Source organism: Labeo rohita, chromosome 20 (genome assembly GCF_022985175.1).
Source record: "Labeo rohita strain BAU-BD-2019 chromosome 20, IGBB_LRoh.1.0, whole genome shotgun sequence".
Classification (NCBI taxonomy): domain Eukaryota; kingdom Metazoa; phylum Chordata; class Actinopteri; order Cypriniformes; family Cyprinidae; genus Labeo; species Labeo rohita.
This window is the reverse complement of record NC_066888.1, coordinates 14895336-14914198: the sequence shown is the minus strand read 5'-3', so window position 1 is coordinate 14914198 and position 18863 is coordinate 14895336. Positions and strand designations below refer to the sequence as shown.

Below are 18863 nucleotides of genomic sequence, written 5' to 3'. Positions count from 1 at the left end.
TTTTACATCTTGTAAAAAGAGGCATAATAGGTTAACTTTTTAAACAAAAATATAGTAAAAACAGAATTTTCAGCAGTCATTACTTCAGTCTTCAGTGTCACATGATCCTTCAAAAATCATTCTAATATGTTAGAATTGTTATTATCAGTGATGAAAATAGCTTTGCTCTTTAATATTTTTGTGGAAACTGATTCATTTTTTCAGGTTTCTATGATGAATTGAGTACTGTGTTTGAAATACATATATTTTGTAACATTATAAACAATAATCACTCTTCATTGGTGTCTTTATGACCTCACACCATTTAGCAATGATGAGTGTGTCTTTTAGTATTTTAACATGGTTGGTCTGTTAACGCCAAAGCAAAGCCTGCATGTTTGTTCAGTGTAGCACACTGACACACTTGTGGTTCTTCTAGCTGCCAACCAAAATGTTTCCAAGCAAGAATTCCTCACTCTCAACCTTCTTCCCCAAGCAATATTCTTCCTTACATATCCACGTTTCTCCATGTCTCTCCTCCCTTTGCTCTTTCTCGGCCCCTCTTAAATTCCAGCTCTAGTCGGAAAATGCTCTATTTGCATGACAAGTCCTCTTGTGGTTCATTCCAAGAATGTTGGCACAGGGGAAAAACATCCTTATTCACTCTCTTTCCTTCCCTCTCCTTCCCTCTTGTTTCTGCTTATGTCTCTCGCTCTGTGTAACAGAACATGCATCAGTGATTCTTCACCTCAGGTATGTTCTGATTCCTTTTGAGGAATTTTCCAACTGTGGCCAATTAGGCCTGGACATTTCGTACAAACAAACATATCAATAATGCATTGCTATGCTGTTCTGTCTCGTTACCGTTTGAAGAAACAAGGTCTTCAAAGGGCTCTTCAAACACAGTTCACAAAGTCTGGGATCAGTGAGATTTTATTTTAAGAAATTAATACTTTTGTTCAGCAAGGATGAATTAAATTGATCAAAAGTGATAGTAAAGATGTTACAAAAGATTTTGATTTCAAATAAATGCTGCTCATTTGAACGTTATATTCATCAAAGAATCCTGAAAATAATGTAACATGGTTTCCACAAAAATATTAAACAGTACGACTGGTTTCAACACTGATAATAATAAGAAATGTTTGAGCACCAAATCAGCATATTAGAATGATTTCTGAAGGATCATGAAGACAGGATTAACGGCTGCTGAAAATTCAGCTTTGCCATCACTTAAATAAATTACTTAAAATATATTAAAACAAAAAAACAGTTCTTTTAAACTGTAATATTATTTTAAAATATTACTTTTACTGTATTTTGACCACATAAATGCAGCCTTGGTAAGCATAAGTGGCTTATTTCAAAACCATTAAAAAAAATTTTTATAACAAAGGATTGATTCACTTTTGCTGAAAGCAAATATAAATAAATACATTTCTACTGTTAAAAGCATATAACAGCAAAAAGTGCCACAACGTCTCATATAAATGTTATAAGAATGAGCTAAAGAAAACAGAACAACATTGAGGTATTAGGAAAAAACTAGAACAATCACCAGATGAAATGTTGTTTCTGATTAAAATTTTAGATGTCGAGCTTTCATATTCATTTACAGTCTTTCTCTTGAGGATGGGGTGAAGGGGGAAATGCTGGCTTGGAAACTCAAGCTTGTTATTGAGAGCGACTGCAAGGGGCATTTTTAGAAGTACGAGGGAGGATCTCCTGCTAAGATCTGGCAACCTCATCAAAGAACATGCCCAGGGGAAACAAGTGATAAAATGTGAAAGAGCCATTAACCGGAGAAGTAATGAATACACACACATGCTCACACACACTCACTGTGAAGCTGCTCCCATGGGTGAACATAACTTCCACATCACTTTGTTTCCAATTAGTTTTATTATAATGAGAACCTTGTCTTCCTGCTGTGTGTGACTGTGTGTATATGCGCATGGTGTTTGTTATACGCTGTATTTGTTTTCCCTTTCCACAACAATTTCCTGCAATAATGCTCTTTAAAAAATCAAGGTACAAACTTAGTGTGGAGTGTAAACATGCTCACAAACTTTTGCGAACATCAGATAAACATGCAGTCATGACAGTTATGCACGCCATCTTGGCTGATAACATTTAGTCTGAGTGTTGACATCCTGTGATACATAAAGATGTGCCTGGCAACATTTATGATCCATTACAAAAGGTTACAACAGTTTAGATAACAGGAATGATAAATGAAGGCATGCACACCACTGACAATAAGTGCGAACTTTAAAGAGTAGTTCACTTTCAGAATAAAAATTTCCTGATAATTTACTCACCCCCATGTCATCCAAGATGTTCATGTCTTTCTTTCTTCAGTCGAAAAGAAATGAAGGTTTTTGAAAAAAACATTCCAGGATTTTTCTTCATATAGTGGACTTGGGGATCAGTGGGTTGAAGGTCCAAATTGCAATTTCAGCGCAGCTTCAAAAGGCTCTACACGAACCCAGGCAAGGAATAGGGTCTTACCTAGTAAAACGATTGGTCATTTTCTAAAAAAAAAAATACAAATTTATAGACTTTTTAACCACAAATGCTCATTTTGCACTATACCTCGACCAAAAAAAACAAACAAACAAACAAACAAAAAAAACAATGTCAGACAATTTTTTTGAAGAAACTCAGATTAAGTTTTTCACCCTTTCCTACCTTTTTGAACCGAAGTACACAGATGAAGAAGTAACTGCATTTGACTTTTCCCAACATGATTATGCAATGTCTGAATGTGCTAATGCAGGACAAGCATTTGTGGTTAAAAAGTATATAAATTTAAAACATTTTAGAAATCAATCATTTCACTAGATAAGACCCTTATTCCTCTGCTGGGATCATGTAAAGCCTTTTAAAGTTGCACTGAAACTGCAATTTGGATCTTCAACCTGTTGGCTCCCATTGAAGTCCACTATATGGAGAAAAATCCAGGAATGTTTTCCTCAAAAATCTTAATTTCTCTTTGACTGAAGAAAGAAAGACATGAACATCTTCGATGACATGAAACTATTTAAAAATCTAAAATCTGAGGGTGCAAAAAGATCAAAATATTGATAAAATTGCCTTTAAAGTTGTCCAAGTTCTTAGCAATGCATATTACTAATCAAAAATTAAATTTTGATATATTTACGGAAGGAAATTTACAAAATATCTTCATGGAACATGATCTTTACTTTAATAATTTACTTATTAAATTTTGGCATAAAATTTTTTTTATAATTTTGACCCATTTGTTGGCTATTGGTACAAATACACCCGTGCTACTTAAGACTGGTTTTGTGGTCTAGGGTCACACAGCGTGTTTTAGGAAGCTGTCAAAAGTCATTTGGTTCATGCACATTTCTGAGTGACAATTTTTAGAAAACTTTTAGAAACTTTCCTAAAACTGCATCTTTGGACTTCCTATTACTTCACCTATTACAATTACATATGTACAAATCTTTGACATTCTTAATGTTCCCAGCAAGCTAGAACGCTGGAATTTAGATCTATTTATCCCAGAACTATCCACTGTAACTCTCTAAAGTTTCATGATTGTAGAATATTCCTACACCACACTGACCTACTGTCAATTCTTAAAAGGCATACTGAGAGGCCTAAAGCACAGTTACATTGACCTCTATAAATACTTTCCAGTAAACTAGACAATTAAAATGTTAGTATGTTCATCCCAAAACAGCCCAGACTACATAGGGTACACTAAACATCATTTAGAGTAGTTTTTCTATAATTTAGTCAAAAGGCTGTGTTGTGTGAATTTAACCTTTTCCACCACCAAGATATTTATAAAAAATGGTATCATATTTACACAGCTTAAATGTCCACCCAAGAAGAGTAATCTTCCCAGGCGGACGCTGTGATCAACTATTCTAATAATCAAATGGGTAAATGAAAAATGAGATGAAAATGAAGAAGGAATAAGTCTTAATAAGATGATAAATACCAAAGCGATTGTGTAACATCTCAAATGACTGTACTGCCCTAAAGACAATACTGAGGAACAGATGTGAAATTCTGTGGAGGAAACACACACACATACACACAACAAACAAAGGAATCACCTAAATGTCTATGTGCAAAGATAAAGGCTTCAAGACACGTGCGGATTCTCACCTGCACACATACATAAACAAACACATATGCTTTACTCTGAGAACTCTCTGGGCTTCATTCCTTGGATGCATAAATCTATAGAGGCACCTCTATAAGCCTGGGCACTATTTGCCTCTCAGCTAAAGCCAATGTTTATCTAACACCTTGCCTCCCCACACCTGCAAATGATTGGGGCTCATGGATTAAATGAAAGAATGTGAACTAGGAAGATACACTCCTCTCTACCAGAAATGATGTCACCCAGTCACTGTCCTGGTTAGGACGGATCACTAGAAGACAAGTCAAGCAAGCAGTCTGCCATACTAACTTCCTGTGAAAACTGATTCCATCAGCCTTAAAGGGATAGGTTAATGAAGAATGAATATTCTGTCATTAATTACTCACCCTCATCTCGTTCCAAACCCGTAAGACCTTCGTTCATCTCCGGAACACCTTAAGATACGTTTAATGAAATCTGAGCACTTTCTGACCCTGCACACACAGCAATGCAACTACCATGTTCAAGGCCCAGAAAAGGTAGAAAGGAAAGGAAATTGTTCAAATAGTCATCAGTGGTTCAACCGTAATTTTATGAAGCTACAAGAACTTGAACTACTTTTTGTGCACAAAGTAACGACAGTACCACGCATGCGTGTTTGTGTGGATTTGGACTACTTATTGCTCTTGCTGTGGGTTGTTTTTCATGTCCACGGGTTGAAGCAACCCCAATGTGATACTTAGTAGGGCTGGGGGGGGAAATGAATTCACAGACTGAATCGCGATTCAGATAATAATTTATAATAAGAATAGAATGATGTCGGAACAAAACAGCAACAACAATGGAGGAGGAAAAACAATACATCCTGCCCCATTTTCAGTGAGGGCAAGTGTTTGGAAAAATATTATATTAATTATTGATATTTTGTTATTATGGGAAGTATTTGGAAAGGGACGGAAAATGAACAACACATTCTACAGAGCCACTAAAGGGACATGGTTAGCCGCGCTAGTGGTAGCCTGTTAGAGTACATAATATATATTTCACTTACCACATAAAGAGAGTAAGGAGAGATGACTGATAGGACGATGGTGAATGATTTGCAGATCCCGAGCACCACTGACAAACATCTAATCTTGTACAATATGTGGTAAGTAGGCCTACTGTCACTCCATGTGATTGCAAATCTCGAAAGTGAAAGTAAAACACAAGCGTGCATTCAAAAGCCCACATATTAATAACAGCTCCCTGATTTGTATACAGTAAAATTACTCAATGATATATATTTTTCCTCCCATCTCAGTTTTAGGGGTTTCGTAGTACATGTTATTTCTTGCCTGATCATGGTGTGATCGCATTCAGATACATCCCTAGTGGGAAGAGTAAAGTATTTTAGATTTATTAGGAAGTTAATAGTTAATACAAAAAACACTGATTTCTTGAGTCACGACAACCCATACTATAGACTGGTTGATGCCCAGTGTGCACAAAATTTTTATTAAAAATTGTGAATCATGATTAAAAATCTAAAAATCGATTTTTACCCCAAGATCGTGACCCCAAGAATTGATTTGAATCGAATCGTGAGGTACCAAAAGATTCCCACCCCTAATATTTAGCCCCTGCCACATGAATTTTGCCTGGGGAACCCCACCAAAAAACATGTATTTTACCCCTTCCGAAATGTAATTGGGCTAGTTTTAAGTAGCAAATAGGCAGGTTTTGTTGTGAAAACCTGGCAACCCTGTCATTGATGTCACATGGACGATTTTAACAATATCCTTTCTACCTTTCTGGGCCTTGAACGAGGTGCCGTTAATGTCTATGCAGGGTCAGAAAGCTCTTGGATTTCATTAAAAATATCTCAATTTGTTTCCTAAGATGAACGAAGGTCTTATGGGTTTGCAACGACCTGAGGGTGAGTAATTAATGACAGAATTTTAATTCCTATAGGTCTATATTATAATTTCATTGTTTATCCTTACTGCCACAAAAACAGCTTTATGTTTTACATCAAAAGTTTTTTTTTATGCACAGGACTTAAAGTTAGATGCATCAGCTCACTGATGCAATAAGTTGTCAGTCAACTCTGATATATTCAGACTGGGGCTTGAGACATGCTGATGATGTCATGTACAGGTTCAGTAAATGCAAAAGAAAGCTGGCGCTGTTTTGTCACACACGACTTAATTTCAAAAGTGTGCGTGAGAAAGTCTTCACACCCATGACTGTGTGAAAATGATAGGGAGCTACAAAAATAAATCAATTATGCACATAAAATTCACATTTGATGTCAGTGTCAACCAGAAAACACTATATGTAATTATTAAAGTAATATAATACATTAATACACTGTGCTCTGTGTGAAGTTTGTGCTCATGTTATATAGACTGAATATCCATTCAGTACGATTCATTGCCATTTGCCCTTCAAGCAGCAAATCAAATGATGGGCAAGAATATGCATGTATATGATTCAGACATGAGCTGCAAAAGACACACTGAAATGTATATATTAAACCACTGTCTACAGTTTGAGATGGAAACTAGAGGCACATTCTATTTACTCTGTCACAATTTCCATTTTTACACAATAAGTTTAAAAGTAACGGCATTGTGAGATCATGGAGATTGACCTGACAAAAAGACTATCCTAACTTTATTGTGTCCCCTTTAACTCCTCAAGTACAACAAAGCATGTTTTAATAAGTATTCTGATTTTGTTGCCCAGTAATGATATTCAGTATAGAACAACCCTAAAATATTTATTCTGTCATTAATTACTCAAACTTATGTCTTTCCAAACCTGTAAGACCTTCGTTCTTCTTCGTAACACCAATTAAGATATTTTTGATGAAATACAAGAGCTTTCACTTTTTCATTTTTTGAGTGAACTGTCCCTTTAAGTCTCCCTCATGTTTCCAGAAACCTCAAGCTGCTCTCTTTACCTTTGGCCTGTCCATTCCAACTATGAAAAGCATGTCTCAATAAATAGAACCCTCGGTAATGTAACACCTGTATGTAATCACTATAGTAGTATTTATACCAAGGGTCTCTGTAGTGTCTGCTATGAGGTGCAAATTACTAAACTATATCTGGTGTTGCCCAATCTGACTCGAACCTGAGAAGCAACACTCCCACCTAGAGGCCGAAAATCACGCCGTCAGTCAATCTTAGATAAATGGCAGGTCACATGCTATATTTCCATGTGGAGCTATTCTATTTGCTCTCTCTCTCTCTCTTTCCAACACCTACATATTCCCTAAGAAGGTGTAGAAAGGTGGAGAAAGTAAAGCCATATGGAAAGTGTCAAGTCATGGCATGGATAGCATTCCAGAGCCTGGCTCCTCCATGCCGACCAGAGGCCTATTTATATTGACAGGATGAGGCCCGGTTGCAGTGGCAGAGGGAGAAGGATGGGGCTTTGCATTTCCAGTGTGCAACCACCACGTCCGTGGAGTCCAAGTGTGTCTCCGTCCCCTTTCATTATGCAACCCCACGTGGGCAGAAATCCCCGTTTACTCTTGTCCCCCTCTAGCTCAGTGTCTAACCTCCTGTTGCTGGGGTGGAAAACAGTGTGTGTTGTACAGATCAGACCACAGAGCTCTGTGTTTATGCACTCAGACTAACAGAACATTAAACATCTGAAGCTAGGCTATAAACATCAAAATTTTCAACTTGAAAATTTGACCCTGCTTTCTACTGGGTTAAATTATTGCAATACTTTTTTCCTCATTCCATCTACATTATTTCTGTAATAACAACTGGTAAGAGCAGGCTAAACTGACTGACTTTTCATGCTGGTCCAGGCTGGTTTATTCCGGTTAGAGCGGGATAAATCTATGCTGTTGACTTCAGCAAAACTAAAACCAGTTTCATGCCACATGTCATCAACTCATAATCTTGTCTAATTAACATTTAATATATCACATGCTTTACATTTGTTGATTGTTATCGGTCAGGTATTGGGGTCTTAATTTGACATTAAGCATCTGTGTGTGTCTTATTATGTTATTAACTGAAAATCTGAATTTTTTTGAAAAAGAAATGCCTGATGAAGATTGTTTTTGAAGTCTCAACTATTAATTTTTTATGCTGAGTCTCAGTGACTAAGCTGTGGCTCAGCTGAAGATGTAAAGCAGTTTGTGTCATTAGTCATGTGTTTGCAATGTCATATGCAAATTTGTTGTCAGTTTTTTCATGTTTGTTGGCAAACAATTTCATTGATACATAATTTACATCCATAATTTACTTTACATACATACATACATAAGTTCATTGATATATCATCCAAAAAATTCAGTTTGCTCAATCTTTTGTGTTCCACAGAAGAATTAAAGTAGGCTATTACAGATTTGGAACGACATGAGGATGAGCAAAAAATAAGAATAATAATAATTTTAGGTCAGCTTCGGGAATTTATGTCCAAAGCCTTGATGATGATACACACAAATATTTATCTAAAACAGATGTGTGATTGGTAATCTATGACAAAGTATTAAAACAATTCAAATAGAATAGGAACAATTAATCTTTTGTCTTATAAGAAGTATAAAAGTATACAAGTATAAAATCAAACAATGTATAACCAAACATACAGGACCAACTAACTTAATAAATGAATAAATGAATGTATAAATAAGTAAATAAATTAATAACACTTTATCTTACTGTGTCATTTCTGTAAGTTACATGTAAACTAACAGTCAAAAGTTTTTGAACAGTAAGATTTTTAATGTTTTTAAAGAAGTCTCTTCTGCTCACCAACCCTGCATTTACTTGATCCAAAATACAGCAAAAGCAGTAATATTGTGAAATATTTTTACCATTTAAAATAACTGCTTTCTATTTGAATATATTTTAAAATGTAGATCTGAAGATCACCAGGATCCAAAGATCAGCATTTATCTGAAAGAAAAAATTGATTTTAAAAACAGCTTTTAAATCACAGAAATAAATTACTATTTAAATATATATTTGAATAGAAAACAGTTATTTTAAATAGTAAAAATACATTTCAAAATTTACCTGTTTTTGCTGTACTTTGGATCAAATAAATGCAGGCTTGGTGAGCAGACGACACTTAAAAATCTTACTGTTCAAAAACTTTTGACTGGTAGTGTCCTTACTATAATAGTAACAGTTGCCCTTTTTAACACTGTAAAGCTGTTTTGACACAATCTGTATTGTGTAAGCGCTATATAAATAAAGGTGACTTGACTTGAGCTAATTATACATAATTACAAGCAACCAACCCTAAACCAAACCCTAACCCTATAATAAGTACATGTTGTTAATTAATACTCAGCACTTACTTAAATAAATAAGATAATTAATTAATTATACAGCAGTTATTGTTTTAAAAAATTATTTATGGTGTTGTTATTGTTCGAAAAAAATTTTATTGTCTAGAGCACTGGACCAGTATAATGCTTTAAGTCAATCTATATCTAAAAGAGGCAAGAAACTCAAAGTCTTACTGTGTAATCAATCAATATGAAATGCCATTGTAGTAAACACAGGCTTAATTCCTCAAAAATATCCCAACTGTTACTAATGCAACAATTACAACCAAAAAAAAACAAAAAAAAAAATCTATTCATCTGGGGTCTCTATACAGTATTCCATCCTTCCCACACATATATACATACACAACTAAGAAAACTGTTCTAAAAACATTCTGCTAACGTGAAAACACTATTCCTGATTGTCCTCTTAACATCAAAACATCCAGTTTTAAAATATTAAAAATATTTGTACACTTTTTTTTTGGGTTATTCAAACATTAACATTGCATCTTATCATTGCAAACTTTATAGGGACATTACTTTTGAATGTTTTCTCAACATTCTGAAGCAAGTAGTAAAATATTTTTTAAAAAATGTTAGACAAATGTCCAAGTAAGATGCTTCAGAATGAAAGTTCCTATCAACAATGTATAAATTCATATGTTCTAACCTTTTGAGAACATTAATAAATAACAAATAACATTGAATGGACATTCTGTTAACAATACAGGAAGAATGTTTGTTCATAACTTTGAGACAGCCTTGCCCTTGAACATTAGCCAAAGTTATGAGAACATCCCCTGTTAGATGAGTACACATAATCCTCATTATAACTGCTATATTTACACTAGCATTAAAAGCAAAAAAGATCTTGGTTTCTATTCCATCCCACTTTCTTGTCCATTTCAGATTTCAAATTTTAAGAGTGAGAATCTGAGGTGTTTTTAATGTTGAGATTCTATTTAAAAAGCTGGGTCAGCCACTGCTCACCTCCCCAAGGCTTGTGTCAGTATCTGTTTATTTCCACTGTTGAATATCCACTAGGATTATGGACAGTGGAAACAATAACAACAGACTTACTTGCAAGAAGAAACAACAATAGGCACACATTAATGAAACCATCTGACTGGTTGTTCTACGAATATTTCACCAGAGTTATCAACGGAGTGAGATCAGATCTAATGAAATTGAACTTTTAAACCACTAAGGGAAGGTGTTGAGTTGCACTTTTAATTTTAATGAGAGGGATAGGGCTAGCAGATTAACAAAAGAGTTCACAGACCTCATCACTTCATTGCAAAACACACTGAGCTCTAAGACATCAGCAGTTACTGGAACAAAAACATCTACTAAATGCAAGTAAACACCCACACTCAAACAGCAGCTGTACCAACATGATCCTTAAGGTGGGTAATGGGACCACACAGACATTCTGTGATCTGTTTTCTACACTAATTTCCACCACTATGCCCACACACAATGTGGAAGATCCCACTCAAGTATAGTAGCAGTTCACCATTAAGAATATCTCTGAAACATCTGTACACGCATAACATGCTCTCTCAGATGATCTCTCTTGATCTCTGCGCAAAGCAACCATCTCAATAATGTGTGCGCTAGAAGCATAGGTAAACAATAATGAATTTTAATATTGCAATGTCCAAACGGAGAACATATGGTAGATCTGATCTTGTTGTTTAGACCATCAACAAATGGTAAGTTGCCTAGTGAGCTTTATTTATAGAAAGCAGAGCCATTGATAAGGTTATGTTCAGTGTCTGAATGATGGGGTGTTTGGAAGGGCTCTGATCCCACTGATTACCAATGGAACCCCCCAAAGGAAGTCTTACGTGTATTGTTATGGTAAATCTACAAAATATAAGTATTGTCATTGTCATTTTAGTTTTATATAGCACAAACATATAAAGATTTGTATTGCACAAGAACAGAATGTCTATTTAAAATTCAACTCTCCTGAAAGACACTGAATAATTCACACACTCCCTTTGTGTTTGTGTTCCTCTGAAATATTTGCAGGAATCATTCTGAGGTTACACAGTACTGAGGACTCACTGAGTTTGGCGCCGCACCAGCAAGACTGCAATGGTATCACTAAAAATAGCATCTGTTTGTTTGTTAACTTTCCAGTGCTGGCAAGAAAAAATATCAATTTTCTCAATCACCAAGCACAAGTGGCATCATGTCTTGCTCACTGTAAGATCTCATTCACACAGTAAACAACACAGTTTATTCTAATAGCAATCAATATATGACAGGAACAGATAGTTACTCCATTAGGCAGGCTTGATATTTAAACCAAGGGCAAGAAGTTGACCAAAAGTTCTCCTCATATGACAAAATTTAGTCATGTTAACGTTATTTAAAAAAAAACTTACATAAAGTAAATTATACACAATTACCACACAAGAAATTCTGCAACAATCAAAGCAAGTAAACTGCACCAGATGAACACTTTAGTGCCCACTCGCTCTCATGAATCACTGCAAATGATATAGACATCCGAAATTGCCCCCTTATACCCTGATTCACTAGTCTCTCCTCCAGAAATATGATCCACTGATTGCTGCGAATGCTATGTTCTGGTAGACACTGATTTTCATATACTTTTTTGCTTCAAACCACTGATGTCGTTCCAAACCCGTAAGACCTTAGTTTATCTTCAGAACACAAATGAAGATATTTTTGATGAAATCTGAGAGCTTTCTCACCCTGCATAGACAGCAACAACTGACACATTCAAGCCCCAGAAAGGTAGTAAGGACGTTGTTAAAATAGTCCATGTGACATCAATGGTTCAACCTTTGATTTCATCAAAAATATCTTAATTTGTGTTCCAAAGATGAACGAAGGTCTTACGGGTTTGTAACGACATGTTGAGTAATTAATCACAGAATTTTCAATTTTGGGTGAACTATCCCTTTTAAAATGCCTATGAAAAAAATTAATGGCAAAAACACTTCCTTATCCAAGGCTGCTGTAAAGTAGTAAACAACTAAGCCACACCTAAACCTCAATACTGATATACCACAATATCCTCATTCACAGAATCTATTATGTGCATTTAAAGGATTAATCCACTTCCAGAATGAAAGATTCTTTATTCAGTCGCAAAGAAATTAAGCTTTTTTGAGGAAAATATTCCATGATTTTTCTCCATATAGTGGACTTTATCGGTGCTCAACAGATTGAAGGTTAAAAATTTAGTTTCAGTGCAGCTTCAAAGGGTTCTAAACGATCCCAGCCAAGGAATAAGGGCCTTATCTAAAAAAACAATTGGTCATTTTCTTAAATAATTAATTTTTTTATACACTTTTTAACCACAAATGCTCATCTTGTGTAGTTCTGCATTGCACATGCGTATTCTGTGCAGCCCCGTTCAATACAGTTAGGGTACGTCTAAAAACTCCCATCTCATTTCAAAACCGTCCTATATCACTGTTTTACCTTTTTTTGTAAAGGCCATTAGATCTTCTTTGCACGTTCACTTTGTAAACACTGGGACGATTTTGAAGTTGGAGAAGAAGTTGAAGTTTTTCGACATAACCTAACTATATTGACCCAGATTACACAGAGTACGCATGTGCATGGGAGAGTTAGATAAGACGAGCATTTGAGGTTAAAAAGTTAAGTATATAAATTGTATTTTATTTTTTAGAAAATGACCAATCGTTTCGCTAGATAAGACGTTTCTTTCTTACGCTGGGATCATGTAAAGCCCTTTGAAGCTGCTTTGAAACTGAATTTTTAACCTTAAATCCGTTAAGCCCCATTCAAGTCCACTATATGGAGAAGTATCCTGGAATGTTGTCCTTATCAGGAAATGTTTATTTTGGAAGTGGAGTAATCCTTTAAGGCAACAACACAACCCAATGCTAAGGTATACTGGCAGTACCTGAGTAGCATAAACCAGGTCATCCTACCTGACTAGTGGAAGGGGGTTTCCAGTCACTCTGCATTCAAGGCGGATAGGGCTTCCTTCTGCTACCTCCTGGCTCTTTAGTTTCTGGGTGAAACGTGGAGGAGTCATGGGTCCATCTAGACTAACCCCTCGGCCTTGATGCTCACCTGACCGAACATCAGCCCGGCCCTGGTGCACACCTTCCTGCTGGGGCTCTGAGGAAGACGAAGAGGATGAAGGTGGCTGAGCCTGCTGCATAGCTAGCCGGTGGCTCCTTGGAGACAAGTAGCCACTGTCGGGTGAAGAGGAGTCTTCATCACCTTGCTGATCCACACGTGTGGAGCCTTTGAAGATGGAAGAGAGCTCCTCAATGAAGGTAGCAGCTCGACTACAAAACTCGGTAGCTGAAGCAGCTCTTTCATTGAGCTCCAAACCTCCGTGGAGCAGCCGGGGACGGTCCTGCTTATATACTGGTGTGATGGATTTTTGGCAGACGAACTTTTCGGGTGATTCAGGAGCAGTGTTAGGCCTGCTGAGCGGCATGCTTTGACTGGATGTGACTTTACCTGATGTGGCGTCAGCTGACTGAGATGATGAATCTGAGATAGCGGGGTCTTTGGTTTCTGAGTAAAGAGGCAGGTGCTCTGTGGGAACGGGGGGTTCATCTTGGTCATCTGGGTCACCTGCGTCACTCATGGCCTCTCGAGCCAGGTCCAGACTGAGGCTGATCTCGTCCTGGCTCAGGAAAGCAGAAAGTTCTGGAAAGTCCCCTTCACCACTTTCTAGCTCAGCCATTGAGTCCAAGTAAACCTCACCATCAAGAGGTGGCACCGAAAGCATCCCCCCATCCCCCTCCAAAGACACGCCCCCTGGAGGACACGCCTCTTTCATTAGGAGAGAGAGGGGGAGTGTGTCATTCCAGCTCCCGTCCTGCATCCTGCAATACACAAATCACTGGGAACAGTGAGAAAAAAAAAATTGCAGACATTCTTATTTTCATAGAATATCAGAATCATAGTTCTGCAATATATCCCACATTCGTGAACTTAAATTAGTATAAACACAGTCACACCAGAGACTGATCATAGGCAGTTGTCGTATGATGACTCAGGCTGGCATACTTTGGCACAGCTGTCCAGCATTAACAAAGGCTCGTCATGAGGCCCAACAAGGCATGAGTGCCATTTAGCACTCATGCTGACTTTATCTCTTTTATTCCCTTGTCTATCATCCACACATCCCAACATTGAAAACAGATTCAGCAAATATATTTCCTGAATACAATGCTTGTTTATTGGTCAAATTTGAGTCTCAAAAATAACTTTTAAATAAATAAAAAAATACATTACTTATTTATATAGAGATTTTTTTATGTAAACAGGCCTAATTTAGGAAGGGCTTTAAGTTTCCATAATGCCATGCTTTATGATAGAAAACAGATTCAGCAAATATATTTCCTGAATACAATGCTTGTTTATTGGTCAAATTTGAGTCTAAATAATAAATAAATAAATACACAGCCTAATTTCACACACATAGTATATATAGTTAAAGTCAAAAGTTTACATACAGCTTGCAGAATCTGCAAAATGTTAATTATTTTACCAAAATAGGAGGGATCATACAAAATGCATGTTAATTTTTATTTAGTACTGACCTGAATAAATATTTAACGTAAAAGACGTTTGCATATAGTCCACAAAAGAAAGTAGTAGCTGAATTTTTAAAAATGACCCTGTTCAAAAGTTTACATACACCTGATTCTTAATACTGTGTTGTTACTTGAATGATTTACAGCTGTGTTTTTTTGTTTAGTGATAGATTTTCATGAGAACTGTCCACTGTTCTTCAGAAAAATTCTTTAGGTCCCACAAATTCTGTAGTTTTTCTATATTTTGTGTCTGCAAAATGCATTGTCTTTTCACACTGAGGATAACTGAGCACACTGCTCACTGATGCTTCAGAAGGAAAAATTATGCATTATGTATAATGTGTATATTTTTCTCATTTTACCTAAATATCATATTTTTTAATTTAGTACTGTCCTTTAGAAGCTACAGAATATATTTACATGTTTCACAGAAGCCAAAAAATGTTACATTTACCCTGATCTTCAAATCACTGAGCGTTTGAACCTTCTGGAATAGTTGCATATGAGTCTCTCAGTTGTCCTCAGTGTGAAAAGATGGATCTCAAAATCATACAGTCATTGTTGGGAAGGGTTCAAATACACAAAAATGCTGAAAAACCAAAGAACTTGAGGGACCTGAAGGATTTTTACAATGAACAGCAGGCAGTTTAACTGTTTACGACAAACAAAGGACTCATAAACAACTATCACTAAATAAAAAAACACACACCTGTGGATCATTCAGGTAAAAACACAGTATCAAGAATCAAGTGTATGTAAACTTTTGAACAGGGTCATTTTTATAAATTCAACTATCATTTTCTCTTGTGGACTATATGTTTTTTTTATGTTAAATATCTTATTCAGGTTAGTACTAAATAAAAAAATGACATGCATTTTGTATGATCCCTCTTTTTTTGGAAAATAATTAACATTTAGCAAATTCTGCAAGATGTATGTAAACTTTTGACTTTAACTGTAGACATTAAAGGATACATCTATGCTGCCTTCCAAACCCCTATTAGATAAAGGGCTCTTAATAGGCAGGATGTTGCACAACAAGTAAACTTAACAAGAGGGAACTTAAATGTATTAACATCCTGCCTTTCACGAGTAGAGGTGCTACAGTTGATGAATAAATGTAAACGAATGTTTAAAAATTTATACAATTTTTTTTTTTTAATTTATAAATGACTTCATGACCCTATTTGTGAATTTGACAAATTTGTGAAAAACACATTTGAATTTGACAGTGAAAGATAGTATCCTCAACAACCTGTGAAGAGGATTCTACGCCATAATTCAGAGAAAGTGTTTGGTCTGACATACCGCACACTGGTGAAACATTAATATGAGACAGTGTCTGGAGCATAGCAAAACCCTTTAACCAACAGATCAGGTCTCTGAGAAAACACACCTCAGCTCTGAATACGTGCAGAGCTGCAAACTGGCTGATGTGTGTGAACACTCCATGCGCATGTCTAAAACACATTAATGTGTCCGTGCTAACTTTATGACTATATTTCAACTGTAAATGTTTGTTAGCATGTTTATTTATTATTCATGGCCTATTAATGGATGTCATACAGTGCTGTACACTAATCATGTTTTTGTTATAGCCGACTTTGTTTACACAATGCTTATGTAAAGTGACCAGGTGTTGAATGTAAAGGTGCGCAGGCATGTATATAATTGAAGGGACGTGACAGTGTGACTTTCTCCCGTCATGGCGTCCTGAAGGCCAGCTGTTGTTATTTTTAATCCTCAAGGGCTGCATTTCACAGCAGCAACCACCTCCCCACCAAGAGTCCTTTTTTTACACATAAGCGCACACACACACTGCTTCTACATTATTCATGTGGAAATTATGGTATCTTTATTCTGTATTGATGAATTATACATAGCGGAATATGAACATGACATGCCAAACAACTGTGAAAGGCAAGACTGACAGACTGACATGCTTGATTTTCCATCTCTGACGCAAACGGTTGAATGCACTTTATCAGAATAATTTCTAAAATAGTCTGATGCTGGATGAAAATGAATGAAATATTCTAGTGAATGTAAAACTGTAACAAAATATCTCAAATGAATATTTATTTGAAAGCTGTTCTGAATCTAATTATATCATTTATTTATATTTAAAATTGTATAAGCAAAATGAAAACAACTTGGGATCTTCTTCTTACACACAAAGCAAAAAGTCAAAGACATTATATAAACAACAACAAGAAACAGCTGTTTACCTTAGAACAGTTTTTGTAAATATCCGTCCCCGTCAGAAGGTTCCAGTTTTTCCGAAGTTCTCTATGCCTGAAAAGTAGAAAAGATGTGGTCCTTTTCTCAGGGAGTTGTGGGTCTTTTCTCCGTCCTGTTTTTCTTTGTCTTGTTTTGCCGAGTGCTCTGAGGTGAGCCGGTTAGAGTGGCTACAGAGTGGCCTGCTGTCCCATCTGTCTCGGGCCCTGACCGCTTACTGAGCACCGCTAAATTTGGCCCCTAGCTCAGGTTACACAGCAAGAGAGAGAGAGAGACACGGTGAGTGAGAGAGAGAGCGCTCTGGGGTGTGTAGCATCCATGTGCCCACACCACATCAAAGACGCACATACATCATTTTCATATCCACAAAGGCATGTAAATGCATTTTGCAGACACACACTTGACCATTTGGTTCAAAACAAGCCACCAAAGCACTGGCTGACAATTTTACAAACTTATAGGGCACCTAATAAGCACTTACAGTACAACTGGCTTTTTCACAATTCATTTAATTCACAATCCAACTTCTTATTAAGGAACTTATGACTTACATAGTAAAATTTGTCCAAGAAACGTAATATCCATATTGAACCTGCAGAGTCTCAATTTAGTTATGTTAGAACCAAAAAGTAGATTCAAATTACTGAGTAGAATCTATTCTTGTATAGAATTTACATTTTAAGTTACAAATCCATTTACGGACACAGACATGACACTTTCAGAACCAATGTGTGTCATTCACCAAAGACTCTTAATTTAACCTTAATATCAATAGCTCACTCTTTAAATACACTGTTATCCCATTAAGATACCCTGCTATTACCAGAGTACTTTATATAGGAATGAGGACACTGTAAACTGTAATGTCCTGCCAGAAGTTTACAAGCTCAAAAGCTACATTGGTAGACTATTAACACTTCTTACTGTCTATACTTGATGATATAGCATGATAAGCAGCTTCATATTCTTTGGATTTGTGACACTCTGTTTGGATGACTAAGATGGAAATTTAAGTTGTTATTCATGGGCATTATTTCTGGAGCTCTTAACTGTTATATTGAGTCACTGAGTTCACAAGAACTGCATGATATAGATAGATAGATAGATAGATAGATAGATAGATAGATAGATAGATCCATCTTTTCACACTGAGGACAACATGTAAGTATCTTTTGTAGCTTTTGAAGGGCATACTATATAAAAAATATGATATTTAGGCAAAAAAAGTACACATCTTCATTTTATTTAAAAGTTTTACACCTCTGGCTCTTAATGCATTGTGTTCTAAAGCATCAGTGAGCATTTGAAACTTCTATAATAGTTGTATATGAGTCCCTTTTGTCCTCAGTGTGAAAATACGGATCTCAAAATCATACAGTCAAATACACAAAAATGCTGAAACTATAAAACACACACACAAAACAGCTGTGGATCATTCAGGTAACAACCCAGCATTGAGTGTCAAGTGTGTGTAAACTTTTTGAGCTTTTTATAAATTCAACTATTATTTTCTTTTTTGGACTATATGTAAACATAGTATATATGAAATATATTATTCAGGTCCGTACTAAATAAAAAAAAAAAACATGAATTATGTATGATTCCTCTTATTTTGGTAAAACAACATTTTGCAGATTCTACAAGGTGTATGTAAACTTTTGACCTA

The 18863-nt window shown here is 36.0% G+C and overlaps 1 protein-coding gene across 4 annotated transcripts in view; it reads right to left on the bottom strand.

Annotated features, from left to right (window-relative positions):
- Positions 1–17414, bottom strand: part of palld (palladin, cytoskeletal associated protein) — a 107879-nt gene extending 90465 nt beyond the window's left edge. For all 4 annotated transcript variants that reach the window (XM_051138300.1, XM_051138302.1, XM_051138303.1 and 1 more), the window contains exons 1-2: positions 17188–17414; positions 13331–14245 (exon numbers count right to left, since the gene is read on the bottom strand). In XM_051138300.1, the coding sequence (XP_050994257.1) occupies positions 13331–14244 (914 nt within the window). In that variant the 5' untranslated portion in view covers position 14245; positions 17188–17414. The remainder of the gene's footprint in view (positions 1–13330; positions 14246–17187) is intronic.
- Positions 17415–18863: the final 1449 nt, after the last annotated feature.